This window comes from Mus musculus, chromosome 1 (assembly GCF_000001635.26).
Source record: "Mus musculus strain C57BL/6J chromosome 1, GRCm38.p6 C57BL/6J".
Classification (NCBI taxonomy): Eukaryota; Metazoa; Chordata; class Mammalia; order Rodentia; family Muridae; genus Mus; species Mus musculus.
In genome coordinates this window covers 4,140,742-4,153,486 of record NC_000067.6, presented here as the reverse complement: position 1 = coordinate 4,153,486, position 12,745 = coordinate 4,140,742, and the positions used below count along the sequence as shown (strand labels likewise).

The following is a 12,745-nucleotide window of genomic DNA, read 5'->3' as shown; positions in this document are numbered from 1 at the left end:
TTTTTGATCATATTATCGTCATTTTAGCCTAAGTTTCACTTGTTTTTGTTTGATTGTTTTCTTTCTGCTGAAAGTCTCCTATAATATCTCTTCTCTTCAGCTTCTGTCCTTGAGCTTCAGAGAGCAGGAATGATCTAAAAAAACAAACACACAAACAAAAACGACAACAGCAACAAAAACAAACAAACAAACAAACAAAACCCCACATGATATCCATCCCCAGCTGATCCCATTCACTCCTGTGACCTCTTAAGCCTCACTGGTCTCATAGTGTAGACGGCCCTTTGACTCAAAACTGAAAGTGAGCACCCAGGGGCTTTCAATGACCCTTTCCATTTTCTATGTAACTCTGTTCTTATCTGGTATATTTGTATATTGTTGAAACTCATTGGAATGTGCGTAAAAACATAGGAAATATACCATAGATTCCAAATCTAGAAAAGTGCTCATCAGATGTTGGGCAAATATTTTTGGAATTAATTAGTTGACAAAACATATGTTGTTCACTTAAATATTTATAAAATATGTGAAATAATTTGTAAGTTCATGTTAATTAAAGGGAAGTCATTGCTTGGAAATTTATGGCTGAGCTATGGCTGTGTATGAGGCCATAGTGGCCTAGGACCCTTTTCCCCACCTGCTGATTGCCTCTGTTACATGGTACTTGCATAGAGCAACTCAAATAGAATAAAACTCTCTGGAAATGTCTCAATTCTTTTGAACTTTTGAAATGTGTTGTAGGTTTGGTGAATGTGTTAGCACTTTCACTACATGAAATAATGGCATAATTGGTATGAAACCCAGGAAATCTTTAGACTTAACTGAATTGTCGAATAAATATTTTCACTTCTTTTCATTTTTGGTTATTTCTCCACTTCATCGTTCTTGAAAGGACTACTGAAAGAAAAGATCAAGGGATGAACTACAGTGAGAAAATAGTTCTGGGTTCGGTGATCAGCAGGAAGACCAGCTTCTTTTCAGAAACTCTGTAGTCAAATGTTTAATCTCAGAGGACTCCAGCAATTTATAGATACACTCTCAAAGTTGTGCTAACTTACTTGAAGCAATAATAAATTGGTGCATGTGACAGAGTCACCATCCATCCCCAATTCCCTGTCCAGTGTGTGTAACTATTGGGAGTAGCAGAGATGCAGAGATGTAAGTCTTCAGAATTCAGGGCTGACACTGCCTCTGATTTTTCAAGGACACTTAAAATGACCTCAAGAACAGTTAATGTCTTAAAAAGTTTTCACATCTGATACCAGAAAGAAAATGTTAATTGCTGACCTTAGCACTGGCTCTCCTCATCCAGAATCAGATCTTGTTGCATATTTTCCCACACTTCAAATGTTCATTAAATTTGTTTGTGTGGTTTTATATTAAAGTTTCCTATGCACAGTACCAGAAAGATAGTAAAAAGGAGCCCCAAACATTCCAAAACATAGTTAAAAATTTCAATCTCATTTTGAAATTTCCAATAGACTTTGGATTTTTTTCAATGAAACACTATTTTGTTTGATTTATTTTTTATTTTATTTTTGTTTATTGAAAATAGATTCTTTCTCTTACACTATATCTTGATCATAGTTTCCCCTCTCTTTATTTCTCACAGTCCTTCCCCACCCTCCCCTCCCATTCAGATCCACTCCCTTTCTATTAATCATTAGGAAAAAACAGGTTTTTAGGAGATAACAACCAAACAACAAAATAAGATACAATAAATAAAACTAAAACCATAATATCAAGACTGGACAAGGCAACCCAAAAGAAAAAAAATAAGCCACAAGTGTAGGCACAAGAATGAGAGACTCACTGGCTCATGCACTCAGGAATTTCATAAGAATACTGAGCTAAAAGCTATAACATATAAAGAGGAATTAATGCAGCCCCATGATTGCTCGTTCTTGCTACTTCAATCTTTGTGAGTTCATATCAACGTTGCTCAGTTGATTCAAAGGGCCTTGTTCTCTTGGTGTCCTCCATTCCTTCGGGCTCTTACATTCTTTCTGCCTCCTCTTCATTGGGGTTCCCTGATTTCTGAGTGGAAGAATTTTATATTTGCATTCCACTTAAACCTGCCTCTCTCTCTCTCTCTCTCTCTCTCTCTCTCTCTCTCTCTCTCTCTCTCTCTCTCCCTCTCTCTCTCCTCTCTCTCTCTTAACTCTGGCTGTATGTTTCTGTATTTGTTTCCATCCACTGCTCCTCTCTGATAATGGCTGAATAAGACACCAGTCATTGATATGAGGCATCATATCATTGGGAGTCAATTTACTGTTACTTTTTTTGTTTTGCATTTAGGCCAGTAGTTCTTGGCTTTTCCTTAGGTGTCTGAGCTATCTAGGTTCTTTACCACCCCAGTGGTGTGGAGTATAGGTTCCTGTAGCCTCCCCCAGCCTTGAAGCAGGCTGATTCAGACCTTGCTTCCACTGAGAATGAGACCACCTGGGGTGGACCCTTCAGATTTAGATGGCTCTATTGTTCTGTCACCTGCTGCTGCTCTTCTCCAAGACACTGCTACCTGCTGAGAGGCCCTGGAGATATTCCAGAGACAGAATCCAGCAGATCCACCTACAGGCTGGCAACAGGCATCAATAATGGATTGGTGGGGGATGGGCCTCATCCCTTTATAAGCACAGACTTAGTAAACTTTGGGGGCCTTAAACAGAAACATGTCTTGGCCTCCATTATTTCTCTCGCCGTTTCCTTCCATGCAGCTCCTGCCTCCCACTCAGGAACCTAGTTAGTGTGGCTGCAGGCAGCTACAGGTTCCATCTTGTGGAGTGGGCATGAAACCAAATCAGATATTGATTGCTTATTCCCACAACTTGTTTGCCATGATTGCCCTAGCTTATCTTATAGGAAGGACATGTTGCAAGTCATAGACTTTGTGGTTGGACTGATGTTTACGTTTCTAGTCTGCAGGATCTAGAAAAAAATCATCCTGAGTGAGATAACCTAGATCCGGAAAAAAAAAATGGTATATGTTTACTTGTATGTAGATTTCAGCCATTAAATAAATGATAACTAACCAGCAATCCATAGACCCAGAGTGCTTAGGTATAGAGGAAGGGATTATGAGGACATACAGATCTTCGTTTGGAGAGGTAAATAGAATAGATTTTATGGGTAGACTGGGGGACAGAGTATGATGTGAATTGTAGTATCTGGTGGGGAGGGAAGGGGATAGAGGGTTGAGAAAGGGAATGTGATGAGAGACAGCTAGAATTAAAAGGCATTTGAGGGACAATATGGAAACCTATTGCTGTGGGAACTCTTCAAATATATGAAGGTGACCCTAATAAGGTCTCCTAAATATGGGGGTGAGAGAATCCCAAGTGGCCCTCGCTTGTCACTAAATGAATTTTCCAGTATCAGGACTGGGATGCATTCAGTTGTGTGAAGGGGATCCCTGGAAATCTTCAAATAACCCAGGCTGTTTCTAAGACAATGGGTTGTTCTCTGAAAAATGACTGCAGGGGTAGGGGCATTGCTGCAGACACACCCAAACAACTCATTCGAACATGGAGAAGTAAGCTAGAGCCTATCTCAACCTTTTACCCATATGGTCCTAGTGTCTTGGGTGAGGGAAACTTTGGATTTTAAAAGAGACTGAACCGTATTTTAAATAGATGGGAAATGCAATCAGTCTAGGTGTCATTAACTGATTACTGAATAATGACAATGTGGTGCATCCCTACAATGAAAGTTGTTCAGCACTTGTTCAGTTTGCAAGTAAATAGAAGGGAAAACAAGGGTATTAAATCAAAGAAGAGGATAGCATGCCACATGTTCTCACTGATGTGTCAGTCTTCGATTCCTATCTCCAATTTTATGTGTTCAACTTGAAATACCTGCAGAAGGCAGGAATTTAGAAAGTGGTCACTGGGAGGGGCACCACAAGGGATATGAGTGAGTAGAACTGTATAATGTAGGAGCTTTGAAATAAAATGGATAGTGGGTCTAGCAGAGGAGTCTGAGAAAGAGTTCTGGACAGTGACCTCAATTGCTCTTGCAGAACAAGTGGTGGAGGAAAGGGGAGATGAGGCCTTTTAGAGACCATTAACTGGGATCTTATCATAAGATGGGCATTTCATCCTTTATGTAGTTCAAAAGACAAACCCTTGTGAAGTTCCTTCTGTGGTGCTCTACCGGGATATAAAGACAAGGGAAAACAGCCCAAAGGAGCAAGCCTTCTGAGAATTATCTGCTAGCAGGGAGGCAAGAACCCTGCAGCCATGCTAGGATGAGCAGGCATTCTTTGGGCTTCTCTATAGCCTGCACGTGTCAGAATGTACTTGCAAGGTGTTAGAAACTTTACAACATTCTGTTGTGTAGCTTGCTTTGGTTATTAACATGAAAATATATTCTCCTTTTGAGTTTCTCCAGCAGTTTACTTCTTTGGTATTTGCTACAGGTGAAATTGAGTCTTTACTTGGACAGAGTCCCATTTCAAATTCCCAAGTTCACATTTTAGTATGGATAAAATTGTGAGAATTTTACCAAACTGTTTGGTAATGGTTAAAAGATTATTTTTTAAAAATAAGTCATTTAGCAAAATATATGTCAAATATTTCATAAAATAAAATAAAGATCTAGCCAATGCTGCTAGTCAACCACTGCTAACAACAATCCTCCTTCTACAATAGTGGCCACTTTGAGCAACGCTTGTGGTGTGTTTGTATGTAGAGATGGATGAGAAAATATAAATCACTCTATTTGGTCCTTGTTCCTTTCAATCCCAGGTGACAATGGAAAACGTGAAGAGCAAGAAGACCCTACATTTTGTTGCAAATGTGTGTCTTTCTCGGAACCAGGCTGATGGAGACATTGTCTGTGAGCTTCCTGTAATGAAAGAAGGAGAGCCTGTTTTTCCATGTGTGTTATTAATCTTTGGTAGCCTATGTTGCATATGTACACTGTTTGTAAATGCTTGAATTAACTTCTGAACTATGCACTTGGAGACTATTTTTTCTGCTTCTGAGATTCTTGTTTTACTCACTAAGAAGTGACTTATTCAGTGTCACAGCTTTGGTCACTGGAGGATATGGGATTAAGCATATCTCAAAATAGTTCTTATGATCCAGACAAAGTCACGAAAGCTAAGGCTGTGAAGATAAGAAATGTCATCCTTGTGCCTTGTCTGGCTTTTTTTTTCAAGCTACCTCGCCACTCACCCATCACTGCAATTTTGATTTATTTCCTCAGAACTGTTGGCATCATTTAAACATTAGACATTACATATAAAATCAGGTCTCTCTCCCTGCTAATGATAAAATATATTTCTATGTCATTTGTATACTAGCCTTTTAAGTAATATTTTATTTCTCCATCTGAAAAATGTCTATTTAGAAATAAAATTAAAATGCAAGGGTCAAAGTTTTTCAGTAGGCTGAAATAGAGACAGCAGATATGCCAGGCAAGTTTTTTTGGCTATTGTCAGAAAACATGTAGATCTAGATTCTGTTTGCTTGAATTCCAATGCAATATATTTCCTTTTGATTTCTCTCCCCTTTGCTTTGTCAGTGGTGAGATACCATGTTGATGTGTATACGGGACAGTTGAAACAAGCAAAAACTGAGTCTGAAGTCTCCCTGTGTCTCTATGGGGAAAGGGGAGACTCTGGTCTTCGACTGTTGCACAGATCCAACATGCCTGTACGATTTCAAAGAGGACAGGTACGTTTCTACAAAGTTCCCTTTGATGTAGCCATGTGAACTTTAAGAAGGGAAAGGTGCCTGTCTGTCTTTAGCTGAGCTCTACAGCACTTTTAATTCAAGTATCCTGACTACTTCCTCAAGAGTCTTGTTTTTTGTCCATTTTTAAAGTGTTTTTTGAGTTGGTTCTTGAAAGACAAATGGGATGTGCTAAATCTATAGTGAACAATACAACAAAGAAAATGCATGAAATTAGAAGTGTAAGAAAGACAAGCTGAGTTGAAAGAGTAAAAGGGAAATATAAATGGACATGCTCCTAATGAACTCAGCATTTTTCTAGATTATTGGTTCTCAGTCTTCCTGATTCTGTGACCCTTTAATACAGTTCCTCATGTTGTGGTGACCTCCAATCTCAAAATTATTTCATTGCTACTTCATAACTGTAACCTTGTGACCCAGCCAAAGACTCTCATGCCTTCTGGGTTCCACACCCACACAGCCCACATTCCAGTTGTACTTTGAATCCCAGGGTATCTGACACATCCAGGAGGACAGATGAGATCCCCAAACTCTGCCCCAATACCTGGCATACTAGGACCCCTTTGCACCCTTGGATGCAGATTCCCTGCCCAGCCAAAGACCTGTGCAGCTTCTGGTTTCCACCTCTGCTGGGAGCAGAGACTCTGCTCTAGATCTGTATCCACACATCCCACACCCCAGCTGCAGCAGGAATCTCCAGGTATATGGACACATCCAGGATTACAGGATCACAGGATCAAAGGCTCACAGGAAGGACAGGCTCCAGTCAGAGACGTTGAGGCCAGATAACACCAGAGATAACCAGATGGTGACAGACAAGCGTAAGAAAATAAGTAAAAGAAACCAATTTGATTTGGCAACATCAGAACCCAGTTCTCCCACCACAGCAAGTCCTAGATACCCCAACACACCTATAAAGCAAGATTCAGATCTAAATTCTCATTTCCTAAAGATAATAGAGGACATAAAATACCCCCTTAAAGAAATATAGGAGAACACATATAAACAAGTAGAAAGAGGAAACACATAAATCCCTTAAAGAAATACAGGAGAACACAAACAGATGAAGGAAATGAACAAAATTGTCCAGGATCTAAAAATGGAAATAGAAACATTAAAGAAAAAACAAAAAGACAGCCCTAGAGATAGAAAACCTAGGAAAGAGAACAGGAGCCACAGATGTAAGTGTCACCAACAGAATTCAAGAGACAGAAGGGAGAATCTCAGCAGTAGAAGATAACATAGAAGTCATTGACACAACAGTCAAGGAAAATACAAAAAGCAAAATGCTCTTATCTAAAAAATTCAAGAAATCCAGGACATAATGAAAAAACCAAACCTAATAAGAATAAGTATAGAAGAGAGTGAAAATCTCAACTTAAAGGGCCAGCAAACATCTTCATTAAGATTATAGAAGAAAACTTTCCTAACCTAAAGAAAGAAATGCCATAAACATATAAGAAGCCTACAGAACACTGAACAGATGGGACCAGAAAGGAAATTCCTTTCATCACACAGAACAAAGAAAGAATATTAAAAGTGGTAAGGGAGAAACGTCAAGTAACATATAAAAGCAGAGCTGTCAGAATTACACCAGACTTCTCAACAGAGACTCTAAAAGCGAGAAGATTCTGGACAGATGTCCTACAAACTGTAAGAGAACAAAAATGCCAGCCCAAGATTCTATACCCAGAAAAACCTGAAAATACCATAGATGGAGAAACCAAGATATTCCAAGAAAAAACCAAATTGAATCAAAATCTTTCCACTAATCCAGCCCTACAGAAAATAATAGAAGAAAAGTCCAACACAAGGTGGGAAACTACTCCCAAGAAAAAGCAAGAAATTAATCTTTTCTATAACAAACCCCAAAGAAGAAAAACACACAAACATAATTCTACCTCTAACAACAAAAACAACAGGAACCAACCATCATTGGTCCCTAATATCTCTCAACATCAGTGTCCTCAATTCCTCAATAAAAAGGCATAGGCAAACAGACTGGATAGGTAAACAGGACACAGCATGTTGCTGCATTCAGAAAACACACCTCAGTGACAAGAACAGCCATTAACTCAAAGTCAAAAGGCTTGGAAAAAATTTTCCAAGCAAATGGTCCCAAGAAACAAGCTGGAATAGCCACTCTAATATCCAACAAAATAGACTTTCAACTAAAAGTTATCAAAAAAAGATGGGGGAGGATACTACATTCTCATCAAAGGAAAAATCCACCAAGAGGAACACATTGAACCTCACACAATAATCGTAGGAGAATTCAACACCCCACTCTTACCAATGGACATATCATTTACATTTACAGAAAGTAAACACAGACAGAGAGAAACTATAAAAGTTACGAACCAAATGGATTTAACTGATATCTTCAGAACATTTCACCCTAAAGCAAAAGAATGTATGTTCTTCTCAGCATCTCATGGTGCCTTCTCAAAAAATGGACACAAAACAAACCTCAACAGATACAAGAACATTGAATTAATCCTGTGTATTCTATCAGACCACCAGGAACTAATGCTGGTCTTCAATAGCAGCAAAAAAACAGAAAGCCCTCATAAACATGGAAGCTGAACAACTATCTACTCAATGATAACTTGGTCAGGGAAGAAATAAAGAAATAAAAGACTTTTTAGAATTCAATGAAAATGAAGGGAAAACTTATCCAATCTCTTGGGACACAATGAAAGTAGTGCTAAGAGGAAAACTCATAGCCTTGAAGATCTCCATAAAGAAATTGGAATAAGCACACACTAGCAGCTTAACAGCTCACCTGAAAGCTCTAGAATAAAAAGAAGCACATACACTGAAGAGGAGTAGACTGCAGAAAATAATCAAACTCAGGGTTGAAAGCAACCAAGTAGAAACAAAGAGAACCATACAAAGAATCTGCAAAAGTAGGAGCTGGTTCTTAGAGAAAAATCAAACAAGATAGATAAACCAGACTAACCAGAAGGCAAAAAGACAGTATCCAAATTAACAAAAATTCAGGAATGAAAAGCGAGACATACCCCAAAAAAAAAAAAAAAGAAAGAAAAAGAGGAAATTAAAAAAATAATCAGATCCTACTACAAAATTATACTCAACAAAATTGTAAAATCTGGATGAAATGGATAATTTACTAGACAGATACCAGATACCAAAGTTAAATCAGGGTCAAATAAACCATCTTAACAGCCTCATTACGCCCCAGAGAAATAGAAGCAGCCATTAGAAGTCTCCTAACCAAAAACAAAACAAAACAAACAAAAAAACAAAACAAAACAAAACAACAACAACAAAAAAGCCCAAGGCCAGATGGTTTCAGTGCAGAATTCTTCAAAGATCTAACTTCAGTACTTTTCAAACAATTTCATAAAATAGAAACAGAAGGAACACTACCCAATTCTTCCTAGGAAGCCACAGTTACACTGATACCTAAACCACACACACACAAACACACACCCACAACAACAACAACAACAACAACAACAAAGAAAGAGAACTACAGACCAACTTCCCTTATGAGTATTGATGCAAAAATACTCAATAAAATTCTTGCAAACCAATTTCAAGAACACATCAAAACGATCAGCAACTGTGATCAAGTAGGCTTCAAAGAAGGGGTACAGGTTCAATATATGGAAATCCATCAATGTAATCCACTATATAAACAAACTCAAATAAAAAAAAATATGGTCATCTCACTACATGCTGAAAATGTCTTTGACAAAATACAACACACCTTCATGATAAAAGTATGTTAGAAATCAGGAACTCAAGGTTCATACCTAAATATAATAAAAGGAATATACAGCAAACCAATAGCAAACATCAAACTAAATGGAGAGAAACTCAGAATTCTATTAAAACACAAAATTGCCCACTTTCTTCCTACCTATTCAATACAGTACTCGAAGTTCTAGCCAGAGCCATTAGACAACAGAAGGAAATCGAAGGTGTACAAATTGGGAGGGAGGAAGTCAAGATACCACTATTTGCAGATTATATGGTAGTACATATAAGCAACCCCAAAAATTCTGTCAGAGAGCTTCTACAGCTACTAAACAACTTCACCAAAGTGGCTGGATGTACAATTAACTCTAACAAATCACAGATACATCCTCACTGAACTCTCTGCAGCTTTAGTCTAGCTGAAGCAAGATTAGGTTTTTTTTTTTTTTTTTTTTTAGCAATACCAACCCACAGTTTAGACTCCAGATATTTGCAGTGACTAAGTTGAAATTTTAACTTGGTCACACAGTGGACCACAGCCAATACTGCATAGTCCTTAAAAGCAATGCAAACAACTCTGAGTCCACAGTTTTCTTTTGATTTTTAAATTAAGAAATAGAGTAACAGTAAACTAACAGACAGCTGTCATTTCCTGACTCTTGTAAATTTTAATTCAATTCATGACACTTTCCTCAGATAAACCAACAGTCTTGAGGAAGGGCAGTGGGGAGGAGTCTTCTTATTTCTAACCAGAAGAACATTTCATCCAGGGATTACATCTCTTAAAAAGGTCAGCAGAGTTTTGATGTGATAAACTGATTGTATTTAGGAACGAAGATTACAGGGCACTCTCACAACAAACTCCAGCACAGTATCGCAGAGGAAGGCTCATGAGAGGTAATGCTGAAGAGAGAAGGGGAGAAAAGCGAGACAGGCAAGTTGGTCTCCCATGCCTTTGCAGGTATCTGCATACGTGGGAAGGGCCACACTGCCAGAGCTTCCTGAACAGCAGTTTCTCAGGGTTTGCAGTTGGAAGCACCCTCATTGGTTAGTTTTCTTTCATATCTGACAGGCCAATGAAAGAAAATATTGGAAAGAAAAAATAGCTAGAAATACACTTTTAATAGATAGAAAGTAATTTGCGTATGTTTCCTTTCTTTAGTGCCCACTGTGCTGTTAACTGTGGTAACATCTTCTCTCTTCAAGAGCTGTGCTGCTCCTGGAAGCCTTGGGCTACTCTTATTGCCAGCATTTATCATTTGTTGGACTCTAGTTATTTCCATGGGGCTTTTCTCCAACAGATTGATGCATTTCAGATCGAAGCAGTGTCTCTAGGAAACCTACAGAAGGCGCTGTTGCACTGTGAGGCCAGTGACAAATCCCAGTACTGGTACTGTGAGAAGATCATCGTCAAAGATCCAGGCAGCTCCTCAGAATCCATCTTCACCTGTGAGAGGTAATCTGTCTGGTCTTGATGTTCTTTAGGAGTGAGCTGCTGCTGCTGCTGCTGCTGCTGCTGCTGCTGCTGCTGCTGCTGCTGCTGCTGCTGCTGCTGCTGCTGCTGCTGCTGAGCCCTCGTGTTACTGTCAGGTCCTGTCCTTCGCTGGGGCTGCACATCGTGAGCTACTCATTGATGGCTCAGTAAATCTTTCACTATCAATTTTATGCCCTATTTTCATGCTGTCTGCTCGATATGTCACAAAAGTGTCCAATGTTTAACCCTGGAAAGTATTATGTGACTAGTGAGAATGTTTGCAGAAATATTAGTATCTTTACTAAAGTTGTAGAGTTAAAGCAAGGCTGTAAGGCAATGAAGAATGGAGTCTAAAGGGAACTTTCCGAGCAGAATACGTCATAGACAAAAATTTACAGCCACAGTGTTCTTTCCTAGGTGCTGAAGGCAGCTCCTCCCATTCCTTGCTTAGCACTGGTTTAAGCCTAGGGCCTGCTAAGAAGTCCATACCACCTGGCTGTTTAAGGGGCAATTGTTTATGTAGGAGGCAGCCTTGGTCTTCAGATGTTTGCACAGACTTTCCACCTCAGAACTCCTGTCTCTTATGAGGCTATGCCAGTGCCTGGCAAATACAGAAGTGGATGCTCACAATCATCTATCTATAGGATGAAACACAGGGCCCCCAATGGAGAAGCTAGAGAAAGCACTTAAGGAGTTGAAGGGGTCTGCAACCCTATAGGTGGAACAATAATATGAACTAACCAGTACCCTCAGAGCTTGTGTTTCTAGCTGCATTTTTAGCAGGAGATGGCCTAGTTGGCCATCATTGGGAAGAGAGGCCACTTGGTATTGCAAACTTTATATGCCCAAGTACAGGGGAATGCCAGGGCCAAGAAGTGGGAGTGGGTAGGTAGGGGAGCAGGACAAGGGGGAGGGTATAGGAAACTTTCAGGATAGCATTTGAAATGTAAATAAAGAAAATATCTAATAAAAAAATCAATAAAGAAAAAAATGACATTATGTTAATTATTGTTTAGAGTCTCAGTTGCAGGCAACAGCCAGGCCCCAACTTGAAGAACAGGATGGAACTTCTATATTGAGCCTCAAAGTATTGTAGACCCAGTGTGGGAATGTTGTGTATATGATTTGAAATGTCTTGTTTTTGTGGTGCTAAGTATTGAATTTAGTGTTACTCTTGCTGTGACAAGCTCTCTACTGCTGGACTATTTTCACAGCCTCATCTTGAAATTTTGGATATTCAATGACCTGAATGTTTCCTACACAGAGGACATCTGAATATTCAATGTCCTCTCCCTAACAGATAATCAGCAGAAATATAGCTAAACAGGCAAAATAAAACCCAAGGGGATGAGTTTGGTGACAAGTTCAACTCTCAGAAATTTTCAACTTTGAGTACTGGCACAAAGGAGAGCCAAAATTAGGGAGGTGATGCAATAGTGAAGGCAATGGATATGTGAGGACAGGGCATAACAGAAGAGCAATGCAGAGGCAGCAGCAGGGAGCATGGCAGGCCTACCACTTTGGAAGAATCATACACTAAGCTGAGTAGTGTTCATAAACATGGGAATTCATGTGGGAAGACAGAATCCCAGTGGAGGATTTGCCTCCATTCTGTTGGCTGGCAGGCACAACTGTGGGGCCATTTTCTTGCTTAAGAGATTGACAAAGAGGCCCAACCCACTGTGAGCAGTGTTCCCTCTGCACAGGTAGTCCTGGGTTGTACAAGAAAGCAGGCTGTGCAAGCCAGTAAGCAGCACTCTTCCACAGCCTCCGCTTCAACCCATTCCTCTGGCCTAATTCAATAATGATCTGTAAGCTGCAAGACAAATAGAACCTTCTTACCCAAGGTGTT

At 39.4% G+C, this 12,745-nt stretch overlaps 1 protein-coding gene across 5 annotated transcripts in view; it reads left to right on the top strand.

Annotated features, from left to right (window-relative positions):
• The window catches only part of Rp1 (retinitis pigmentosa 1 (human)), a 293,594-nt gene that overhangs the window by 255,780 nt on the left and 25,069 nt on the right, over nt 1-12,745 (top strand). For all 5 annotated transcript variants that reach the window (XM_011238412.1, XM_017313203.1, XM_017313202.1 and 2 more), the window contains 3 exons: nt 4,743-4,875; nt 5,524-5,675; nt 10,721-10,875. In XM_011238412.1, coding sequence (XP_011236714.1) covers nt 4,743-4,875; nt 5,524-5,675; nt 10,721-10,875 — 440 coding nt within the window. The remainder of the gene's footprint in view (nt 1-4,742; nt 4,876-5,523; nt 5,676-10,720; nt 10,876-12,745) is intronic.